This window comes from Mobula birostris, chromosome 13, assembly GCF_030028105.1.
Source record: "Mobula birostris isolate sMobBir1 chromosome 13, sMobBir1.hap1, whole genome shotgun sequence".
NCBI lineage: Eukaryota > Metazoa > Chordata > Chondrichthyes > Myliobatiformes > Myliobatidae > Mobula > Mobula birostris.
The window spans coordinates 3,071,119-3,093,371 of NC_092382.1; the positions used below are offsets into that span (position 1 = coordinate 3,071,119).

The window sequence follows — 22,253 nt, forward strand, 5'->3', positions numbered from 1 at the left end:
GGTTCCATAAACTTGGTCATGATATGAATATGGAAGATTATAAGGCTAGCAGGTATGAGCTGAAGAATGAAATTCGAAGAGCTAGAAGGGCTATGAGAAGGCCTTGGCAGACAGGATTAAGAAAAACCCCAAGGCATTCTACAAGTATGTGAAGAGCAAGAGGATAAGATGTGAGAGAATAGGACCAATCAATTGTGACAATAGAAATGTGTGTATGGAACCGGAGGAAATAGCAGAGGTAATTAATGAATTCTTTGCTTCAGTATTCACTGTGGAAAAAGATCTTGGAGATTATACGTATGACTTGCAGTGGACTGAAAAGCCTGAGAATATAGATATTAAGAAAGGGGATGTGCTGGAGCTTTTAGAAAGCATCAACTTGGATAAGTCACCGGGTCCAGACGGGATGTATCCCAGGCTACTGTTTGAAGCGAGGGAATGGATTGCTCAGCCTCTTGAAATGGTCTTTGCATCATCAACGAAGACGGGAGAGGTTCCGGAGGTTGGAGGGTTGCGGATGTTGTTCCTTTATTCAAGAAAGGGAGTAGAGATAGACCAGGAAATTATACACCAGTGAGTCTTACCTCAGTGGTTGGTAAGTTGATGGAGAAGATCCTGAGAGGCAGGATTTATGAACATTTGGAGAGGCATAATATGTTTAAGAATAGTCAGCATGGCTTTGTCAAAGGCAGATCGTGCCTTCGGAGCCTGATTGAATTTCCTGAGGGTGTGACTAAACACATTGATTAAGGTAGAGCAGCAGATGTATTGTACATGGATTTTAGCAAGGCATTTGATGAGGTACCCCATGCAAGGCTTATTGAGAAAGTAACGAGACATGAGAACCACGGGGACATTGCTTTGTGGATCCAGAACTGGTTTGTCCACAGAAGGCAAAGGGTGATTGTAGACGGTCATATTCTACATGAAGGCCGGTGACCTGTGATGTGCCTCAGGGATCTGTTCTGGGACACCTACTCTGTGCGATTTTAATGAATGACCTGCATGAGGAAGTGGAGGGATGATAAATTTGCTGATGACACAAAGGTTGGTGGTGTTGTGGATAGTGTGGAGGACTGTCAGAGGTTAGAGCGGGACAGTGATAGGATGCAAAACTGGGCTGAGAAGTGGCAGATATAGTTCAACCCAATAAGTGTGAGGTGGTTCATTTTGGTAGGTCAAATATAATGGAAGAATATTGCATTAATGTTAAGACTCCGGCAGTGTGGAGGATCAGAGTGATCTTGGGGTCTGGAGTCCATAGGTCACTCAAAACTCCGACGCAGGTTGACTCTGTGGTTAAGAAGGCATACCATGCATTGGTCTACATCAATCACGGGATTGAGTTTAAGAGCCGAGAGGTAATGTTGCAGATATACTGGACCCTTGTCAGACCCCACTTGAAGTACTGTGTTCAATTTTAGTCGCCTTACTATGGGAAGGACGTGGATATCATAGAAAGGATGCAGAAGAGAATTACAGGGATGTTGCCTGGATTTGGGAGCACACTTTGTGAGAATAGGTGGAGTGAACTCGGCCTTTTCTCCTTGGAGCGACAGCGGTTGAGCGGTGACCTGATAGAGGTGTATAAGATAATGAGAGGCATTGATCGTGTGGATAGTCAGAGGCTTTTCCCCAGGGCTGAAAGGGCTCGCACGAGAGGGCTTATTTCAAGGTGCTTGGAAGCACATACAGAGGAGATGTCACGGGTAAGGTTTTTACGTAGAGAGTGGTGAGTACGTGGAATGGGCTGCCGGCAGCGGTGGTGGTCGCAGAAACGATAGGGTCTTTTAAGAGATTCCTGGATGGCTACATGGAGCTTAGAAAAATAGAGGGCTTTGGGCAAAGCCGAGGTAGTTCCAAGGTATATGTTCGGCAGAGCTTGGTGGGCCAAAGGGCCTGTACTGTGCTGTATGTTTTCTATGATTCTATATGTTGCATAATCAGGACTTCATAAATTCTCAAGAGTTCATCATTCCTTTTATATTACAGTCCTCTTGAAATGAATGCAGAGATCGCATTTGCTTTCTTCACCACCGGCTCAGCCTGTATATTAATATGTAGGAAACTACACAAACTCTCCCAAGTCTCCTTGCACCTTTTTAAAATTATTTTTGGCCCAGCTTGTCCATTATCTCCACACAACTAAACTGGGAAATGTATTATTATTTTACAGACAATTTCTTCACTGTCTATTACATCCCATCTCGGTATAATCCACTTATTTGCTGCTCTCGTTTGCCATATTTTCATCGGTATTCTCTATCATTACTATCAGTGCCAAGCACCCAGTCGCTTTCCCTGCAGCACCTGGCGAGTCTCAGCCTGTATTCAGAGAGACAACCATCTGCAATCTCTGTCTTCTACCTGACCCTACGCACCTTTCCCTTTTGGACCAGGCTTCCATGCAGAATAATTTGATTAGACATGACCTGCCAGTCTGATCAATAAGCCCAGTCTTTCGAAATACTATCAATTCCATTTCGTAAAATACCTTCCAAGGACATACCCAAGACTGATGTCAGGATCGCGTGCATATTGTATCCCTTCGAGCCTTTCTAACACAATTGTGGAAAACCAGCTCTCCTCCCATCTTCTGGCATATCACCCACAGCTCTGTGCATTTTACATGTCTCTGCCAGATTTCAAGCAGTTTCTGCACTGACCTCCCACAGGGTCTGAGGGAACACCTTGTCAGGCCCTGGGGATTTATCCATTCTAATTCAGCAAGCACTTGTTCTGTAATCTGTATACAATCCATAACAAGGCTAACATTTCCAGATTTCTATAGTCTCTGTATCTGTCTCCGAAGTAAATACAGGCAAACAAAAACATTGAAGATCTACCCTATCCCATTCGGTTCCTTGGCTAGATAGCACGCTAATCTTTTTTGACAGTTAATTGGGCAGTAAGAAACAATACATTTGGCTCAATAAACTATTCCGCCACCAAATTGTCTGTATCCATGGAAATGTGCCCATTACAGTTGTTATTTACAAAGTTGAGAAAAGTGATTCTGGAATGAAAACCTTTATGTATGAGGAGCAATTGGTGTCTCTGGGCCTGTTCTCAATGGAGGGGTGGTGACTCTCGGAACAGGAACCTCAATGAAATCCTGAGGTCTGGATAGAGTGAATAGGGTCAACAGTATTCAACAGTAGGGGAGTCTAGTAACTAAGGTCACAATTTCAATCTATTCAATTGTATCTGTGTACCTTCCCTTCCATCATTCTGTCCAGTAGCAGTATCTGAATTGAACCTGTATCAATGCCTGGGGTTGATCATAGATATAAGCTATTTGCAGACACAAGAATATGATGGAACTTTAACCACTTAATCAAACAAAGAAGTAAACTTTATGGTTATCACCACAATCTATTCTGTGATATTTTTTTAAAAATATCCCGTAGTTGCCATTTGGACCGGATAGGTCGCATCAAATAACATGTTTTGATTTTGGAACAGCTTCTGCACTGCAGGAAGTTCTGTAGGGATGGAAATACCAACAGATTTACTGGATACGCCTCGAGATAGGGTTAAAACAGCCACTGAAATTTTAGCTTCCCCATTACAAAATGGCTGAGGGTTCAGTATTCATCTTTGTCATCATGAAACTCAGAGCATGTGAGTTGTTCCTTATTTCCTATTTTCAGTTAGTTCTGCTGATCCACTTCCCCCATCACCAGGGTAACACCCGCCAGAGCTGCAAGGAGTGTTGAGCATTTTTATCACTCTCTGGTCACCGCCCCTCAGTGACCTCAGAAACCGGGGTGGATGTCTGGATGCCTTGAGCATTCACTGTACGGAATATATGATGTTTCTATTGCAATAAAGAGATAAAGAATTAATGCAGGGATTGCATTTATGCAAATATCTTCAGAATGTCACAAACATCTTGCAGTCAGCAATATTTGTGATTCACAATGACAAAAACCCGTACTGAGTTTCCAGTGATTTATTTTCAATTTTATATTAAAAGCATTTTCTTATTGTTTCACTATGGGAGATGTGGCGGCGAATTGCATTGATCCAGGTCCCGCTCCGCAATAGGACAATAAACATATGTGCTCAACTCACCTGCTGAAGACAAGTTAAAATATGTTCCCACCCACTGGTGACCCATGGTCCGGGTTCCCCGCCCAGTTAAAGCATCATCAGCTTCTAGGTCTATTATGGGATGGAGAGGAGTGTTAAGTTTAGAACTGGGATTAGACGTCTTGGGGGTGTTGGTGCTTGGGCTATAAGCCTGGGATGGGAACTGGCACAGCGTTCACCTCTGTAATCTGTTCTGTAATCCGTATCTAATCTACAAAAAGACTAACTTTTCTGGATTTCTATATTCTCTGTATCTCTCTCCCAAGTAAATACAGACATACAAAAGTCATTGAATATCTACTCCATCCCCTTCGGTTCCTTGTCTAGATACCACGCTGATCTTTTCTAACAGTTAATTCGGCAGTGAGAAATATTTGGCTCAATAAATTATTCTGCCACCAAATTGTCTGTATCCGTGGAAAAGTGCCCATTACAGTTGTTGTTTACAAAGTTCACAAGAGTGATTCTGGAATGAAAAGTTTTATGTATGAGGAGCACTTGGTGTTTCTGGGCCTGTTCTCAATGGAGGGGTGGTGACTCTCGGAACAGGAACCTCAATGAAATCCTGAGGTCTAGATAGAGTGGATAGGGACAAGATGTATTCAACAGTAAGGGAGTCTTGTAACTGATGTCACAATCTCAATCTATTCAATTGTATCTGGGTACCTTCCTTTCCATCATTCTGTCCAATAGCAGCATCTGAATTGAACCTGTATCAATGTCTGGGGTTGATCATAGATATAAGCTATTTGCAGACACAAGAATGTGATGGAATTTTAACCACTTGATGGAACAAAGAAGTAAACTTTATGGTTATCACCACAATGTATTCTGTGATATCTTTTGTAAATATCCCATAGTTGCCATGTGGAGCAGATAGGCCGCATCCTACAATGTGTTTTGATTTTGGAACTAGCTTCTGTACTGCTGGAAGTTTTGTAGAGGTGGAAATACCAACAGATTTACTGGATGCACCTCGAGATAGGGTTAAAACAGCCACTGGAATTTCAGCTTCCCCATTACAAAATGACTGAGAGCTCAGTATTCATCTTTGTCATAATGAAACTTGGAGCATGTGAGTTGTTCCTTATTTCCTATTTTCAGTTAGTTCTGCTGAACCACTTCCCCCATCACCAGGGCAACACCCACCAGAACTGCAAGGGGTGTTGAACATTTTTATCACTCTCTGGTCACCGCCCCTCAGCGGAGAGACAGTGACCTCAGGAGTCCGAGTGGATGCAAGGATGCCTTGAGCATTCACTGTCTGGAGTTTATATTGCAATAAAGAGATAACAAATGAATGTAGGGATTGCATTTATGCAAATCTCTTCCGGATGCCACAAACAACTTGCAGTCAGTAATGTTTGTGCATCAAAAACACAACAACCTGTACTGAGTTTCCAGTGATTTATTTTCATTTTTATATTAAAGGAATTTTCTTATTGTTTCACCATGGGAGATGTGGCGGCGAATTGCACTGATCCAGGTCGCGCTCCGCAATAAGATAATAAACATATGTGCTCAACGTACCTGCTGGAGACAAGTTAAGATATATTGCCAGGCGCTGCTGACCCACGGCCCGGGTTCCCCGCCCGGTTAAAGCATCATCAGATTCCAGTTCTGTTATGGGATGGAGGGGAGTGTGAGTTTCAGAACTGGGATTAGACGAGACACTGCTGAATATTACCAGCAGGAAAGGGTCCTGGGAGTGTTGTTGCTTGGGCTATAATCCTAGAATGGGACTCCAGGATTACGGAACTGGTACTGTTCTCCACAGAGATATTACAACTAAACATATCTTTACCTTCCTCGCTCGCACCCCGCCTTCTTCTTTCAACAGGGACCACTCTCTCAACAATTCCCTTGTTCATTCATCCCTCCTCTCTAATCTCCCTCCAGTCACTGATCCCTGCAAGCGGCCTGAGTGCTACACCTACCTGGACACCCCCTCCCTCACCTCCACTCAGACACAAAACAGTCCTTCCAGGTGAGGTAACACTTCACCTGCGAATCTGCTGGGGTCACCTATTGTGTCCCGTGCTCCCGATGCGGCCTTATTTACATTGGTGAGACCCGCCACAAATTGGGAGACCGTTTTGTTGAGCATCTCTGTATCATCTGCCACAAGGGGGACTTCGCAGTGGCCAAACATTTTAATTCTGATTCCCATTCCGACGTCTCGATCGATGGCCTCCTCTTGTGCCGAGATGAGACCGTCCTCGGGGTGGAGGAGCAGCACCTTATATTCAGTCTGGATTCCCTCCAACCCGACTGAATTATCCTTCCAGTAAACAAATACCCCCCACCCACTTCTCTATTCCCCACTCTGAACTTTCATTTCTGCTCACCAGCCTATTACTTCCCCCTGGGTCCCCTCTTTCCCTTTCTCCCATTGCCAAATCTCCTATTCTTTATTCTCCAGCCCTTGACCTGTCCATCACTTGACCTCACCGATCACCTTCCAGCTCGCCTCGTTCCCCTCCCCGACCTTTTTATTCAGATCACTTCCCCTCCTCCTCAGGAATGAAAAAAGGCTCGTGGCCCACAATGTTGACTGTTTATTCTTTTCCATAGATACTGCCTGTTATGCTGAGTTCCTCCAGCATTTTGTGTGTATTGTTTGGATTTCCAGCGTTTGCAAGCTTTCTCGCGTTTAAATATGGTAATTACCGTAACAATTATGTCGGCTTTGTTCAGATTTTACCTCCGTCACCCGGCCCGGAATCAGATCCAAACTTCACCATGATCGATGCCTGGTGTCGATAGTAGTTTTACATAACTCCAGCCCACCGGAAGCGGCCGTTCGGTCTGTTGTGTTCTTGCAGACACGAGGGTTAAACAGAGAAATCGCACCCTCGGGACACTGAATCACGTGTATGAGTAGTTTCATCTTTCCCCGTTCAGACAGGACAGTGAGATCCAGATCTCTCACGTCCTCTCGGGGGACTGGGAAGTTTATTTCCATCTTGTTTCCATGACTACGACTTGCCGAGATGCTGACAGTGTTTTCCGATAAGTGTCCCTAGTAATGAGAGAATTATGTCTTGTTCATTTATCCGGGTTTCTCGGAATTGTGTACATTCCCTCCAGAATTTCCGAAGGAGCAACCCGGGCTGTCTAATATTCCCACATGAATAAAATGGGGAATCTTTATTTTGTTTTACATGTACAGAGGTACAGTGAAAATCGTTTCTTCGGTATTATCTACACAGATCAATACATTACAGCAGTACATTGAGGTAAAACGATACCAGAGTGTGACAACTCATTCTGGTTACAGAGAAAGTGCAGTGCCGGTAGATATGTGGTGCAAGGTCAGATCGATTTAGACTGTGAGCTCCATCTCATCCCGCTGGGGAACATTCAGTTCGCTTATCACAGCCGAATGGACACCATCCCTGAGCCTGGTGGTATGTTTCTGTTTTACTTTATCTTCGCCCTGATGGGAGGGTGAGAAGTGAGAATGTTCGGGGTTGTGGTGATCTTTCATTATGTTGGCTGCTTTACTGAGGCGGTGGGAAGTGTAGACTGAGTCCATGGAGGGGAGGTTGGTTTCTGTGATGTGCTCAGCTGTGTCCACAGTTCTCCACTATTTCATTCAGTTAAAGGAAGAGCAGTAGCTGTGTGAAGATGTGAAGTACCTGGATGGGATACTTTCTGCGGTGAATTGATAAAGTGTGTGAAGTAGAAAAGGGCATACACCAAAGTTCTTATTGTTTGTTCTGGCTTTGTTATATTGGAATCTGTTATCTACTAGTGCGTACTATTATTTCAGGATCTGCGTATTGCTGGAGGACCATCAGAGATCGGCCATGATACCCTTCTCCCATCCGGCTCTATCTACTCACCCCCTGCCCAACTGGTTCAACCTCTGTCCAGCCTGCATCCCATCACCTCAGTGACATATATCAACCATCTTGTTCAACCGCTGTCCAGCCTGTATCCTACAACCTCAATGATATATATCGACCGTCTTGCTCAATCTCTGCCCAGCCTGCATCCCATCACCTCAGTGACATTTATCAACAATCTTGTTCAACCTCTCTCCAGCCTGTATCCCACCACCTCAATGATATATATCAACCATTTTGTTCCACCTCTGTCCAGCCTGTATCCCACCACCTCAATGATATATATCAACCATCTTGTTCAACCTCTGTCCAGCCTGTGTCCTACAACCTGAGTGAAAAAATATCAACCTTCTTGTTCAATCTCTGTCCAGCCTGTACCCTACCACATCAATGATAAATATCTACCATCTTGTTCAACATCTGCCCAGCCTGTATCCCATTGCCGCAATGATACATTTCAGGAATCTCTCTTTCAAACTTTGCCATCATTGTGAAGTTTTTTTTGGCATCTTTTCCAGGATTTTTTTTTTGATAGTTAGGACTACCAGAGGTTTAATTCAACACAGCACGTGGCAGGGTAAAAGCAGCCATTTCAATTTTAGATTCACTGTTACAAACTGGATGCCGTGTTAATCTTTGACAGAATGGAACTCATAGAATCTGATGTTGGGTTTATTATTTTCTTTTTCTGTTTTTTTTTTTTGCAGTGAGCCACGTCATCCGTTTCCAGGGTAACAGCCCGTCAGAGCTGCAGCAAGTGTTGCACTTTTTATCGCTCTGTGGTCACCGGCTCTCAGCGTAGAGACAGTGGCCTCAGGAGCAAATGTAACAGAGTGACAGTGGGAGGAAAGGATGCTGTGAGCATTGACTGTATGGGATGTATTACACCAGGGTCAGGATGAACTGAGGAACTAACAAATGGGTTGGGGTGGGGTGGCATTTAAAGTTTAGGGTGTTGCTGATATTTTACAATCAGTTACTATCTGTGCATTAAAATGAAGAGGGAGAGAATACTACAGTTGCAGGAAATTTAAAGTAAGGAGGAGAAAATACTGGAAACGCTCAGCAGATCGGCAGCACCTTGCACAGTCTCATTTCTGAAACTGGGTCTCCCACCATTTGTCCTTTCAGAGATGTAGTCTGATCTACTGAGTTCCCAGCATTTTCTACTTTATAATTTTACATTTTATTCCTGCTACACTGCAGGAAACATGGCAGCCAGCTATGCCGGGCGAGATCCCACACAGCAAGAAGATTGTAATCAAATGTGTTTGGTTTAGCTGCTGGGGACAGGTTGAAGTGTATCCGCATCCTCCATACAGACCGGGGAACCAGCCTGAGCCCTGGTCCCGGCAGAGGGTCATGAGGTTCCAGTTCCACCTTAGTTTGTGAATCGGAAATGGCAGGAACACCCACAGCAAATCGCCGGCATCAAAGCGTCTTTGTACGGGTGATAATATTGGGCTGGTGACTCTGGGGTCATGGAACTAGCAGTATACGGGCTTCAGTCCAGGTTGGTAATTCGACAGCCGAGATCGGAATTTTCTCAGTCCGCAGTGAACCTGAAGTCTCGGGCGGTTGGACATGGGTTATGGGGAAATCACCGTCTCCACTGCCCAACAGGACAACATATCTGTCAAGTATTTTTGGAGATTATTTAAGAGTTAACTAGGGAGTTTGGTGAATTAGGCCAGTGATGTTGTTCTTCTGAACTTTGGTAAAGTCCGTAGCAAGATCCCACATGGCAGCTGATCTGGAAGGTTCGGTCACGTTGGATTCACGGGGAGCTGGCGAGGTGGATTCACACTGGGCTCGAGAACAGGAAGCAGAGGGAGATGATTGAAGCTGGTTTTAGCGAATGGAGGCCTGTGACGAGTGGGATGTGTGTGTCAGTGTAGAGACCTCTAAAATTCATTATTCATGCCATTGATTTGTATGTATGGCACGATTAGCAAGTTTGAATTGAATTGAACTAAATAGAATTGATTTCTTACATCCTTCACATACTTGAGGATTAAAAATCTTTACATTATGTCTCGGTCGAAATGTGCAACGTGCAATCAAATTAATTTATAATAATTTGTAGTAAATTGAACAGTCCATACAATATAGAGTATACTCAAATCAGCGTGAATTAATTAGTCTGATGGCCTGGTAGAAGAAGCTGTCCCGGAGCCTGCTGGTCCTTGGGAATTGGGATATAAACCGTTTTCTTTTTTACAGTCTAAAGGCCACTGCTAGGTTTTCCAGATCTGCTGGCAAATTGCATGCAACACTTTTACATCATCACCTTTGAAAGTTTTAAACAATTCAACTGGACTCCTGTCACATCCTGTAGCCTTATTATTAGCAACGTTTTCTATCGCCCATTCGACTTCACTTTCCAGAATGTCCGGCCCTATATCGTCGAGGGAGTCACGGCAGGTGTCTTCCTGTTGGGATATTTCCTGTACAATTCTTCAGTATATTTCTGCCATCTCTTTTTGATGTCTTCTGCTGTAAGGGCTTCTTTGTCTTTTACTATAGTTATTTTTGCATGAAATGTTCCTTTGATTTCTCTAATCGTCTTGAATAGATCTCTTGTTTTTCTTTTTCCAATTCTGTTGGATTCTTCAGCTTCTTTGCATTGCTCCTTTAAGTATGTTTCCTTACTTCTCCTTTCTATCTTATTGAACGTTGTGTTTATTTGGAGGTGTTTGTTTCAATCTCCATTGTCCTTCACTTCTCTTCTTTTCGCTGCTCAGCTTCCACAGGAATCTATTTTGCTTTCCTGATCTTTTTTTTGTTTGCAATACTTTTTGTTGGCACCTCTTGTGAAATGCTCCTTGCTTCTCTCCATAGCTCTTCTGGTTTTCCCTCTACCGGCTTTAATCCATGAATCTGTTCTTCACCTCCACTGCTTATTTTTGAGGGATGCTATCACCATCAAACTTTGCTGGTACGTTGGTTTTCCTGGCACTCTTCAGTTTCATTCTGAATATTGCAATATTGCAGCTAATGGTCTGAGATTGTCGTAGGACAGAGGGACCGAGGAGTCTAAGTGCACAGTTCGCTCAAGGCGGTGACACGGGGTGGTGAAGAGATGTTTACCACGCCGTCCTTCAACAGTTAGGGTGCTGAGTGCAGGAGTTAGGACATTATTTAATTTATTTTGTTTATTGAGATACAGTGAGACACGCTGCTCATTTAGTCCCCCAATTTGATCCTAGTCTTGTTACAGGGCAATTTACAATGACCAACTAACCATTAAGACGGTTGGGGGTTGGGGTAGCCGGATCACCTGGAGGAAACCCATGCGATCACGGCGAGAACCTGCAAACTCTGATTGGCAGCGGCGGGAATTGCAACTGGGTCGTTCGAACTGTAACGACTTGTGTTACCACTATGGGGCCGTTGTATAATTCATTGGTGAGACTGTGTTTGCAGTATGAAGTATAGTTCTAGCCGCTATATGTTTGAAAAGACTTGGTTAAAGTGGAAAGAGTACAGAGAAGACTTGCGAGTGTGCTGTCCCAGTCCTCAGTGCTGGAGGGAGGATGGCCACTCTATGACTTTACTCCCTGGAATGTAGGAGACTGAGCAGCGACCTCACAAAGTGTTTTAAATTTGAAGGGCAGAGTAACTGACTCACTCTGTTTTATTTGTGTAATTCAGATCATCGCCAGCAGGTGGTGCTTTCTTCCACCCGGACGGCAGACAAGCAGCCGACAATCAACCAACGTCAGTCAGAGTCAGAATGGACACAGGTATGTTCACTGGACTCTTTCTCATTAAAACTCTGTCATCATGGTACACGCGTAGTCAAATGATCAATAGTTCAGAGGAATAAACGTAGGCGCTAAATGGGCGCAGAAAAACTGTCATCATTGATCCTACTGGTAAAGCGACCTTGAGCACTGGAACAATTCACCAGGCCCAGCGTGGGGAATCACTCTGTGTAAATCTTCACCTGAGTGAAGGGGAAGGAGCTCCTGAAAATACAGTCGGTGTGGGTGAAACTCAGAGAGGAATACAACAGCGGGCAATGTAACAGTCCAGGCAGCAGACAGCCGGTGAGAGAAACAGATGTTTCTTTAGGAAGGGCAATGCTGAATTCTTCCCGGATTTTCAGGTTGTTGCTCAAAGGAGATGAGGGAAGTTTCCCGGTGTCTGTTTTCTGTTGTCGAGTTAAAGAATGTTATATTGTGGGAGAACAGGCTGGGTGCGGGGGGCAATGAACAGGAGAAATTTTAAACAGGGAATCTGGGAGAGGCTACCGAGGCAATGAATGTCCTTGGTGAATAAGGTTAAAGTAAATCAAGAGGGTAAGTAGAGAGGGCAACGCACGCAATGATGGAGGAGCTCACAGGTCAGGCAGCACCTATAGAGGGAAATGAACAATAGACGTTCTGGGTTGAGGAATCTTCAGCGGAGACTTTGTACATTGAGTTCAGTGTTGTCTTGGACACATAAAATAGAGAAGGACTGGAGGAGCATTCTTCTGGGCGAAGGTCTGTGACCAGTAGTCTCCGCAAGGATCACTGGCTCGCTATGCGTCATATGTGATGTAAGTAACTTATTACTCAAAATAATTCTATATATAGAAACACATAGGCGGACTGATTCGTTGATTTACAGACTCGGCGGAGTTGTGTAAATTGGGACTGTTGTCAAAATGTTCAGCATCCAATTAGAAATATGAACGGAGAGACACCAAGTACAGATAGTTCGGGCAAATGCGAGGATTTGAACCTTGGGAGGTCAAGTTCCCGAACGAAGTGTGCAGTGAATGCTGGGGCGATTAGGAAGGCTGATGTATGGACCGGTCTTGTGATGGATGTGCATAGCTTCCTGAAAGTGACAACATAACTGGCAGCGTGCTAAGGACGGGTTGAGGTGTGAGTATGTATTTTTTAAAGTTGTTCTGTAACTGGATAAACTTTGGTTAAGAGACAGTCTCGGTAATGTGCACAAATATGGTAGCCATATCATGAGAATAATGTGGAGGGTCTGGCGAGGGTGCAGACGAGTTTCATCACGATTACAGAATATAATCAGTTACCCAGATTACAGGATATTGGCTGCCAGGAGAGGTCGAACAAACCTGGATTGCTTTTTTGGAGTGTCGGAGTCTGAGGCCTTATCTCAGAGAATTTCATAAATTTACGAGAGGCACAGCACACTTCGATAGTCTGTGACTCAGTGCAAATATCAAGCACTGGAGTGAATAGGTTTAAGGTGAGGGGGTAAAGTTTAAAGGAGATTTAGGACGCATGTTTTCCACAGAGAGTGATCGGTGTCTGGAATGAGCTGCCGAGGGAGGGACTGGAAACAGATACTCAGCAGCATCTGAGAGGCGTTTGAACTCATGAGTAGGCCGGGAACGGAGGGATATTGACCATGTTCCTGAAGATGGGATTGGTTTAAATTGGCATCGTGTCCGCATACACATGGTACACTCTACTATTTTATGCTCTGTGACTGACTACAGATCTGAACTCCGCAATCTCCACCTTCCTGTCAAATTGTGAGGATCACCAACTGTTCCTGTTGACGAGATTCTACATGGAGCGACTGGAGCAGGCGATTGAGGAGGGTGTGGAGGGAGTCGGCTTCATGTTAATGGCCGAGGATCACTTCACCGGGCGAGACTATCACGTAAGTGGGAGGGATATAGACTAACTGTAGATTCTACTGAATCAATCACGGACCGACAGAACGGGCGCAACGGCACCTCTGGGATATTAAAATCCTGCAATGCTTGTGGTGAGCATCAGGAAAAGAATTTTGGTTTTCAGAAACACTGAACCTTCATTTACCAATATAAGCCTCTGTCCAATTTTCTGAACACATTCACTTTTAGACAGGTTAGGATACAGACAATGATTGAGAGCTGATTTTAGTGCTGTGATACTTGACGGACATTGCAAGTAGACAGAGAACCACTTTACACCATTCAGTCTGACATCACATCATGTTCCCAATGCTCGACCTTAATGGCCATTCACCAGAATCTTTTCATTACCCGCGGGCTTCCCACAAATCTAATATATACTGATTTATTTCTCAGATCATTCTCGAGTCAACCTTCAACCCCATCGTCAATTGAACAGGCAGTGCTGAATATCGTCTCTCTTTTCAACAACTGACGCTCTTGCTTTCGATCAATATCCCAACATGCCTTATGGTTCAGTTACCTTCTGTTTCTTGTCACTGTTCCATTTGGAGTCTCTAATTGCTACAGCATATACTGTTAACACTGGGAACTGCAAAATAATACGATTGAAAATAGTCCAAGAACTGCAGCTAACACGGAATTACCAAGAAACTCCTTTCTAATGGTCCTCATGTTACTGGGGCGCATTCACCTATAGCTTCGTATATATAATTATCTGGATAGACAGGGTATGATTAGGGACAGTCAACATGGATTTGTGCGTGGAAGGTCATGTTTGACAAATCTTACTGAATTTTTTGAAGAGGTGCTAGGAAAGTTGATGGGGTAAAGCGGTGGATATTGTCTATATGGACTTCAGTTAGGCCTTTGACAAAGTTCCACACGGAAGGTTAGTTAGGAAGGTTCAATCGGCAGGTATTAATATCTAAGTAGTAAAATAGATTCAGCAGTGGCTAGATGGGAGATGCCAGAGAGCAGTGGTGGATAGCTATTTGTCAGATTGGAGGCCGGTGACTAGCGGTGTGCCTCAGGGATCTGTACTGGGCCCAATGTTGTTTGTCATATATATTAATGATCTGGATGATGGGGTGGTAAATTGGATCAGTAAGTATGCAGATGATACTAAGATTGGTGGAGCAGTAGATAATGAAGTAGGTTTTCAAAGCTTGCAGAGAGATTTGGGCCAGTTAGAAGAGTGGGCTGAAAGCTGGCAGATGGAGTTTAATGCTGATAAATGTGAGATGCTACATTTTGGTAGGACTAATCAAAATAGGACATACATGGTAAATGATAGGGCATTGAAGAATGCAGTAGAACAGAGGGATCTATGAATAATGGTGCATAGTTTCCTGAAGTTGGAATCTCATGTTGATAGGGTGGTGAAGAAAACTTTTGGTATGCTGGCCTTTGTAAATCAGAGCATTGAGTATAGGAGTCGGGATGTAATGTTGAAATTGTACAAGGCATTGGTAAGGCCAAATTTGGAGTATTGTGTACAGTTCTGGTCACCGAATTATCTCAACAAAATTGAAAGAGTACTAGAATGTTGCCTGGGTTTCATCTCCTAGGTTACAGAGAAAGGTTGAACAAGTTGGGTCTTTATTCTTTGGAGCGTAGAAGGTTGAGGGGGGACGTGATAGAGGTATTTAAAATTATGAGGGCGATAGATAGAGTTGACGTGGATAGGCTTTTTTTCCATTGAGAGTGGAGGAGAGTCAAACAAGAGGACATGAGTTGAGAGTTAAAGGGCAAAAGTTTAGGAGTAACAGGAGGGGGAACTTCTTTACTCAGAGAGTGGTAGCTGTGTGGAACGAGCTTCCAGCAGAAGTGGTTGTCATTTAAAGTTAAATTGGATAGCTATTCGGAGAGGAAAAGAATGGAGGATAATGGACTGAGTGCAGGTCGGTGGGACTAGGTGAGAGTAAGAGTTCGGCACGGACTAGAAGGTACGAGATGACCTGTTTCCTTGCTGTAATTGTTATATAGTTATATGCTTACCAGACTGAATTTTAGTGAAGAGCCACACGTTATTCCTATCCCTAACATTCCACATGAGACAGCTTGTCATAGTTTGACTTAGCCATAGTCATCGAACTCTACAGTACAACAACAGGCTCTTCGGCCCATCAAGTCCACACTGACCTATTATATGTCAAGTCGCATTGATCTGCACACCGATTAGATGCATCCATACCCCTCTCATTCATGTACTTATCCAACTTGTTTTTAAATGTTCAAATCGAATGCAAATATACCACTTCCGACGGCAGCTCGTTCCGGACTCTCACCAGCTTCAGAGGAAGAAGTTCTCCCTCAAATTTTCTTTCATCTTTCCTCCTTGATCCATGACCTCTAATTCCGGTCTCACCCAACCTCAGTAACAGATGCCTGTTTGCATCTACTTTATCTGTACAATTTATAAACTTTTTTCCCTCTATCACATCTCTTCTGGTCCTCCTACACTCTATGACAGTCCTAACCTATTCAAACTTTCCCTATATCTCAGGCCCTCAAGTCCTGACAAAACCTTGTATTGTTTTTCTGCACTCGTTCAATCACATTGATATCGTTCCGAGAGGTAGGTGCTCCCATTGCTCCCAATTAGTCCCTGCAAGATCAAATTTGACATAGTATTCCAACTTCTGTCTTCAATACTTTGATTTATGAAATCCCATATTCTAAAGTTTTTAGCAGGACATCTACCTTTGACAAAACTTTAAAGAAATTTTGGATCGGTATTCCCTGATACCTTGTTTTTACCGCACCGCTCAATGCCCAACCAGTCAATGTCTTAATGTTATCGTGGCTTGGCCTCAAATAGTGCACACTTCACACTTGTCTTCATTAAATTCTATCTGCCGAACTCCATTCCACTTCTTTCCAGCTGTTCCAGGTCCCGCTGCAAGCTCTGATAAACTTCCTCGCCCTTAATACGTTGATGTCATCCACAGATTTGCTGACTCTGTGTACCACATTGTCATCCAGAGCATTTATATACAGTATATGACATACAACACCAGGTCCAGTACAGATCCCTGAAGCACACCACTGGTCTAAGACCGCCAGTAAGTCAAGCAAATTTCTACACGAATCCAATATCTAAACTAACTTACTACCATGTCATGAATGCCAAGCAATTTAATCTTATTGACCAGGCTGCCATGAAGGACCTTGTCAAAGGCCTCGCTGAAGTCCATGTATACAACATACACTCACTTGCCTTCATTACTCGTTTGGTAACGTCATCGAGAAACCATAAGACTGGTTAGACAGGATATACCAGGTACAAATCAGTGTTGACTATCCCTAATGAATCCTTGTCCATCCAAATACTCATATCCAGTCCTTCAGAATACCTGCCAATAACTTTACCATCACTAGTGTTAGGCTCATCAACTTGTAATTCCCTGGCTTTTTCTTACAGCCTTTTCAAACACCAGAACAACATTATCTACCCTCCAATACTTCCACATCTGACGTTCTAAATATCTTTACTGGAGCACCTGCAATCTCTGCACTCACCTCAGACAATTACGAAGGAAAACCTTGGGGATTTACCCCCCCTAATCTGACTCAAGACAGAAACCACCTCCTCCTCTGTAATCTGTATAGAGTCCATGATCTCACTGCTGTTTTGCCTCACTCTAAAGACGCTGGTATGTCTCCTGAGTAAATATAATTGCAAAAAATCAATTTTAAATCTCCCCCACCTACTTCGGCTTCATGCACAAATGCCCACTCTGAACTTCAAGAGGACCAATTTAGTCCGTTGGTATATTTTTGTTCCAAATATATTTCATGAAGGATTTGGGGATCTGTTTTCCCTTGTCTGCTAGAGCAAACTCATGCCGTACTTTCACCCTCTTGATTTCCTACTTTAGTAACTCTTGCATTTCTTGTACTCATCAAGTACCTCATTTGATCCTTCGAGCCTATACTTGTGATGTGCTCAGGGCCTTGATAGCTCTAAAAAAAACAATGTTCTCTAAACGAAGGTACCCCTGCCTTTTATTCTGTCAGGAACTTTCAAACTCTGTACTTGTGGTCATTTATGCATTTGAACTCTGTACTCTCAAAATATCAGTTTTGGAGGGTTCACACTTACCAAGCACATCTGTACCAGAAGACAACCAGTCCCAATCCACTTTCATCAGATCCTTTCTGGTACCATTAAAATTGGCCTTTCTCCAAATTAGAATCTTAACCCGAGGACCAGACCTATCCTTTTCCATAATGATATTTAAACTAATGGCATTATGATCACCAGATCCAAAGTGTTCTCCTGCACACACCTCTGCCGCTTGCCCTGTCTTGTTCCCTAATAGTAATTCCAGAATGCGCTCTCTCCAGTTGTGACCTGAGTATATTGATTACAGAAACTTCCCTGGACACGTTTGACCTGCACTATCCCATCCAGCCCTTTAACCCAGTGAGTCAGTCAATAAATGGAAAGTCAATTGTCTACCATCAGAATCTTATGTTTCTTGTTTCTGTGATCTCCCTGCACGTTTGTTCTTCTAAACCCCATTGATTATTGGGTGCTCTATAATATAATCCAACTAACATGGTCATCCCTTTCTTAATCCGTAGTTTCACCTATGTAGTCTCATTGGACCAGCTATCCAGTTTGTCCTGTCTGAGCAATGCAGTGACATTTTCTCTGACTAGTTATGCCACCCGTCCCTCTGTAATCCCTCCCACTCTATCGAATCGTGTCTAATGCAACGGAACACTGGAATGCTGAGCTGTTAATCCTGCACCTCCTCCAACCAAATCACAACAATGGTTACAATGCTGTAATTCAATGTGCTGATCCACATGCTAGGCCGATCTGTCTTTCATACAGTACTCCTTGCATTGAAATAATACGTATTTTGGGAAAAACGATTCTCATCCTTTAGTTTCCTGACTTTGTATGTTGGCTTAACAACATCTTTCCCACACAACCACTCCACCATCCATGCTAGTTCCTCACCCCCTGCAACTCAAGTTTGACACCTCCCCTCTCTCCATGCAGCACTAACAACCCTTCCCACAGGGGTATCAGTCTGCCTCCAGTTCGGGTGTAAAACGATCACGGGTGTCCAGGCCACAACTTCCTTGGAAGAGAGCCCAAACATCCAAACATCTGAAGCCCTCGGTCATGCACCATCTCATCAGCCAGACGTTAAACTGTATTATCGTCCTATTTCAGTCCTCCCCAGCATGGGGCACGGGTAGCAATCTTAAGAACACAACCCTGGAGTTCCTGCACTTCAGTTTAGCATCTAACTCCATGAACTCACTTTGCAGGACCTCATCACACTTACTACTCTTGTCATTGGTACCAACGTGGACCATGACCTCTGGCTGCTCACACTGCCCTTAAGAAAGTTTCAGACTCGAACCGAGATATCCCTGACACACCATCCAGAAATATTGTTCTCGTCAACAGAATCTCCAGTCTGTTTTCCTAACCGCGGAATTCCCCCTGTTAGTTCTGCTCACGCTTCTCACTCGTTCTGAGTCACAAAACCAAACTCGGTATCAGAGGCTTAATGACCGTGGCTTTCCTCTGCTAGGTCATACCCCGAAACAGAAATCTGTATACCTGTTACAGAGGAGTTTCCTGCAGTGGCTGCCTCTCAGTTACCTGTGTCCTGCGCCTTAGGTATAGCTCCATCCCTGTATAGCCTGTCAGTCAACCTCTCATCCTCTTGAATGATCCTGGGTTCAACCAGCTCCAGTTCCAATTCCTGATCACAGTCTGTAAGAAGCTGCAGCTGGATGCAATTCCTGAAGGTGTAGTTATCTGGGACACTGGCGGTCTCCCTGCCTTGCTACATGCAGTATGAAGAGCATTCCACTATCCTGCCTGGTATTCTCACTGTTCTAACCATGAAAAGGAAGGGAAAATACTATCCAAAATCTACCTAAAGCCTCCACCTCGCCTCACTGAACCTTCTCTGACACAAAGCCTCAACTCCCCACTCTATCCCTGGCTCACTCACACTGTGTCTACTCCACTTAAAACTTGCCAAGCGGATGTTTCCCGACAATCTGTGGCGTTGAGAAGGACATGACTGACCCCGCTCACTTCTTTTAAATTCTTTCCCCCACTATGAACACTTCAGTGGCTGTTACTGATCTGTGGCGAGCAGAATGTGCTGGGTCAGTCCATGTTCAGGGTAGATTTGTACCCATCCCTCCGCTCCTCAATATATTCCCCATTGTTCATTACAGAGCGTGACTGAGTTGGCGGAGAAGGGAAACCGAGCGGGCGCTTCCAAACTCCTTCTGGACCTGGTGATGGAGAAGGGCTCCGGGGCCCGGAGGGTGATGTGGGAATCCTTTGTGAAACTACACCACCATTTACCGAAGCTGAGCAGAATATTGAATGAAATACGGGAACGTGGTACGGTGAACAATACACTGTGTGTCACAGATGTAAATGCTGATGAATTTACAGTATTACACAGAACAGACTTCATGCAGGTTAATCTGTTGAACAGGTGACAGCCAGTTCGCCTACATGGACACTGAGCGGGGTTTATCTGAAGTGCCGGTGCATCTGAAGGGTAAGAGATGGAACGGAAATCTCAAAGTCTTTATTTCACTCTGACAGTCTGAATACCTGTATTTAGAGGCCGGTTTAGAGACTGCCAGAGTCGGGAAGACAGGTTTTTGTTGCTGTGGCTGAAGGACAGAAAGCGATTTTCATTTGTCACAACACCCGACACCTTCCGGGTCTCAGGCTGTGCACCCAGAGGCCTCTACGAGTTTGATAAACAGACATTCCAGTCAGTCAGAGATGAAACCACGGCGTTCCCCTTTCTGTAGGGCCGAATATCCTGGGATCTGACAAAACTGAAGGCAAACCATTCCCATTGGAACATCCAACTTCAGCAAGGGAAATCTCATACCTCCGATCCAAAGCGGAGCCGAGAGTTGTTGTTATTCCTCCAAAGCCCACAAGACGTAGCAGCAGAATTAGGCCATTCAGCCCATCAGTCTGCTCCGCCATTCCATCATGGCTAATCCCAGATCCCAGTCAGCCCCATACACCTGCCCTCTCGCCATATCCTTTGATGCCCTGACCGATCAGGAACTTCTGCCTTAAATATACCCATGGACTCGGCCTCCACTGCAGTCTGTGACAGAGCATTCCACAGATTCAGTACTCTCTAGCTAAAACGAAATCCTCCTTACCTGTTTTAAAGCATCGCCCCTCAATTTTGAGGCTGTGCCCTCTGGTTCTGGATATCCACCCTGTCTGGTCCTTTCAACATTTGGTAGGTTTCAAACACATTCCCTCGTATTCCTCAAAATTCCAGTGAGTATAGGCCCAAAGTTGCCAAAACACACCTCATATGTTAACCCCTTCATTCCCAGAATCATCCTCTTGAATCTCCTCTGGACCCTCTCTAATGACAACACATCTTTTCAGAGGTATGAGGCACAAAACTGTTGACAATACTCCAACTGCGGCCTGAATACCGTCTTGTAAAGGCTCAGCATTTATATTAGATGCATCATCGAACATTTACAACACTCTATTCCATCTGCCACTTTTTGCCCATTCTTCCAATTTGTCTAAGTCCTGTTGCAATCGCACTACCTACCCCTGCACCTATCTCTGTATCATCCTCAAACTTTCATTCCATCGTCTACATCATTGACAAACAATCTGAAAGCCAGTGGTCCCAATACTGATCCCTGCGGAACAGCACCAGTCACTGGCAGCCGACCAGAAAAGGCCCCTTTTATTCCCACTCGCTGCCTGTCAGTAATTCCGCGACACATGCCAGTATCTTTCCTGTGACACCATAGATTTTTATCTGGTTAAGCAGACTCATGTGCGGCACCCTATCAAATGCCTTCTGAAAATCCAAGTAAATGCCATCCACTGACTCCTTTGTCCACCCTGCTTGTTACTTCCATAATGAATTCTAACAAAACCCACGCTAACTTACTTTGTCATTAGTCTCCAAGTACCTTGAAATCTCAACCTTAATAGGAGACTCCAACTCTTTCCCAATCACCGAGGTTTGGCTAACTGGCCTATAATTTTCTTTCTTTTGCCCTCTTCCCTTCTTAAAGAGTAGAGGTACAATTGCAATCTTCCAGTCCTCCAGGACCATGCCCGAATCAAGTGATTCTTCAAAGTTCATGACCAATGCATCCGTCAACTCTTCAGCATCCTCTCTCATGACTGTGGGATGTAGTCCATCTGGCACAGGTGACTTTGCACCTTAAAAGCTTTCAGTATGCGAGAACTTTTTAATTTGTAATAGAATGGCACTCACTCCTACTGCCTGTCACTCGCAGACCACTTCACGCTGCTAGCGTCTTGCACAGTGAAGATATATGTAAAGTACACATTAAGTTATTCTGCCATTTGTTTGTCCACCATTACTATGTCACCAACATCATTTTCCAGTGTTCCAGTATCAACTCTCACTTCCTTCTTACTGTTTATATAACTGAAAAAAGTGTTTAGTGTTTATTATCCTGCTTTATATTATTGGCTTTTCTGCCCTCATATTTCATCTTTCCCCTTCTTATAGCTTTTTTAGTTGCCTTTTGTTGGATTTTAAAAGTTTTCTATTCATCCAACTTTCCCTCACGTTTGTTGTTTTGTATGCCCTTTCCTTGGCTTTAATGTAGTCTTT

The 22,253-nt window shown here is 44.0% G+C and overlaps 1 protein-coding gene across 1 annotated transcript in view; it reads left to right on the forward strand.

Annotated features, from left to right (window-relative positions):
- LOC140208224 (NACHT, LRR and PYD domains-containing protein 3-like) overlaps nucleotides 1-22,253 on the forward strand; it is a 41,774-nt gene that overhangs the window by 12,502 nt on the left and 7,019 nt on the right. The window contains exons 2-5 of the mRNA XM_072276742.1: nucleotides 11,601-11,692; nucleotides 13,417-13,583; nucleotides 19,825-19,996; nucleotides 20,094-20,159. Of these exons, the coding sequence (XP_072132843.1) occupies nucleotides 11,683-11,692; nucleotides 13,417-13,583; nucleotides 19,825-19,996; nucleotides 20,094-20,159 (415 nt within the window). The 5' untranslated portion in view covers nucleotides 11,601-11,682. The remainder of the gene's footprint in view (nucleotides 1-11,600; nucleotides 11,693-13,416; nucleotides 13,584-19,824; nucleotides 19,997-20,093; nucleotides 20,160-22,253) is intronic.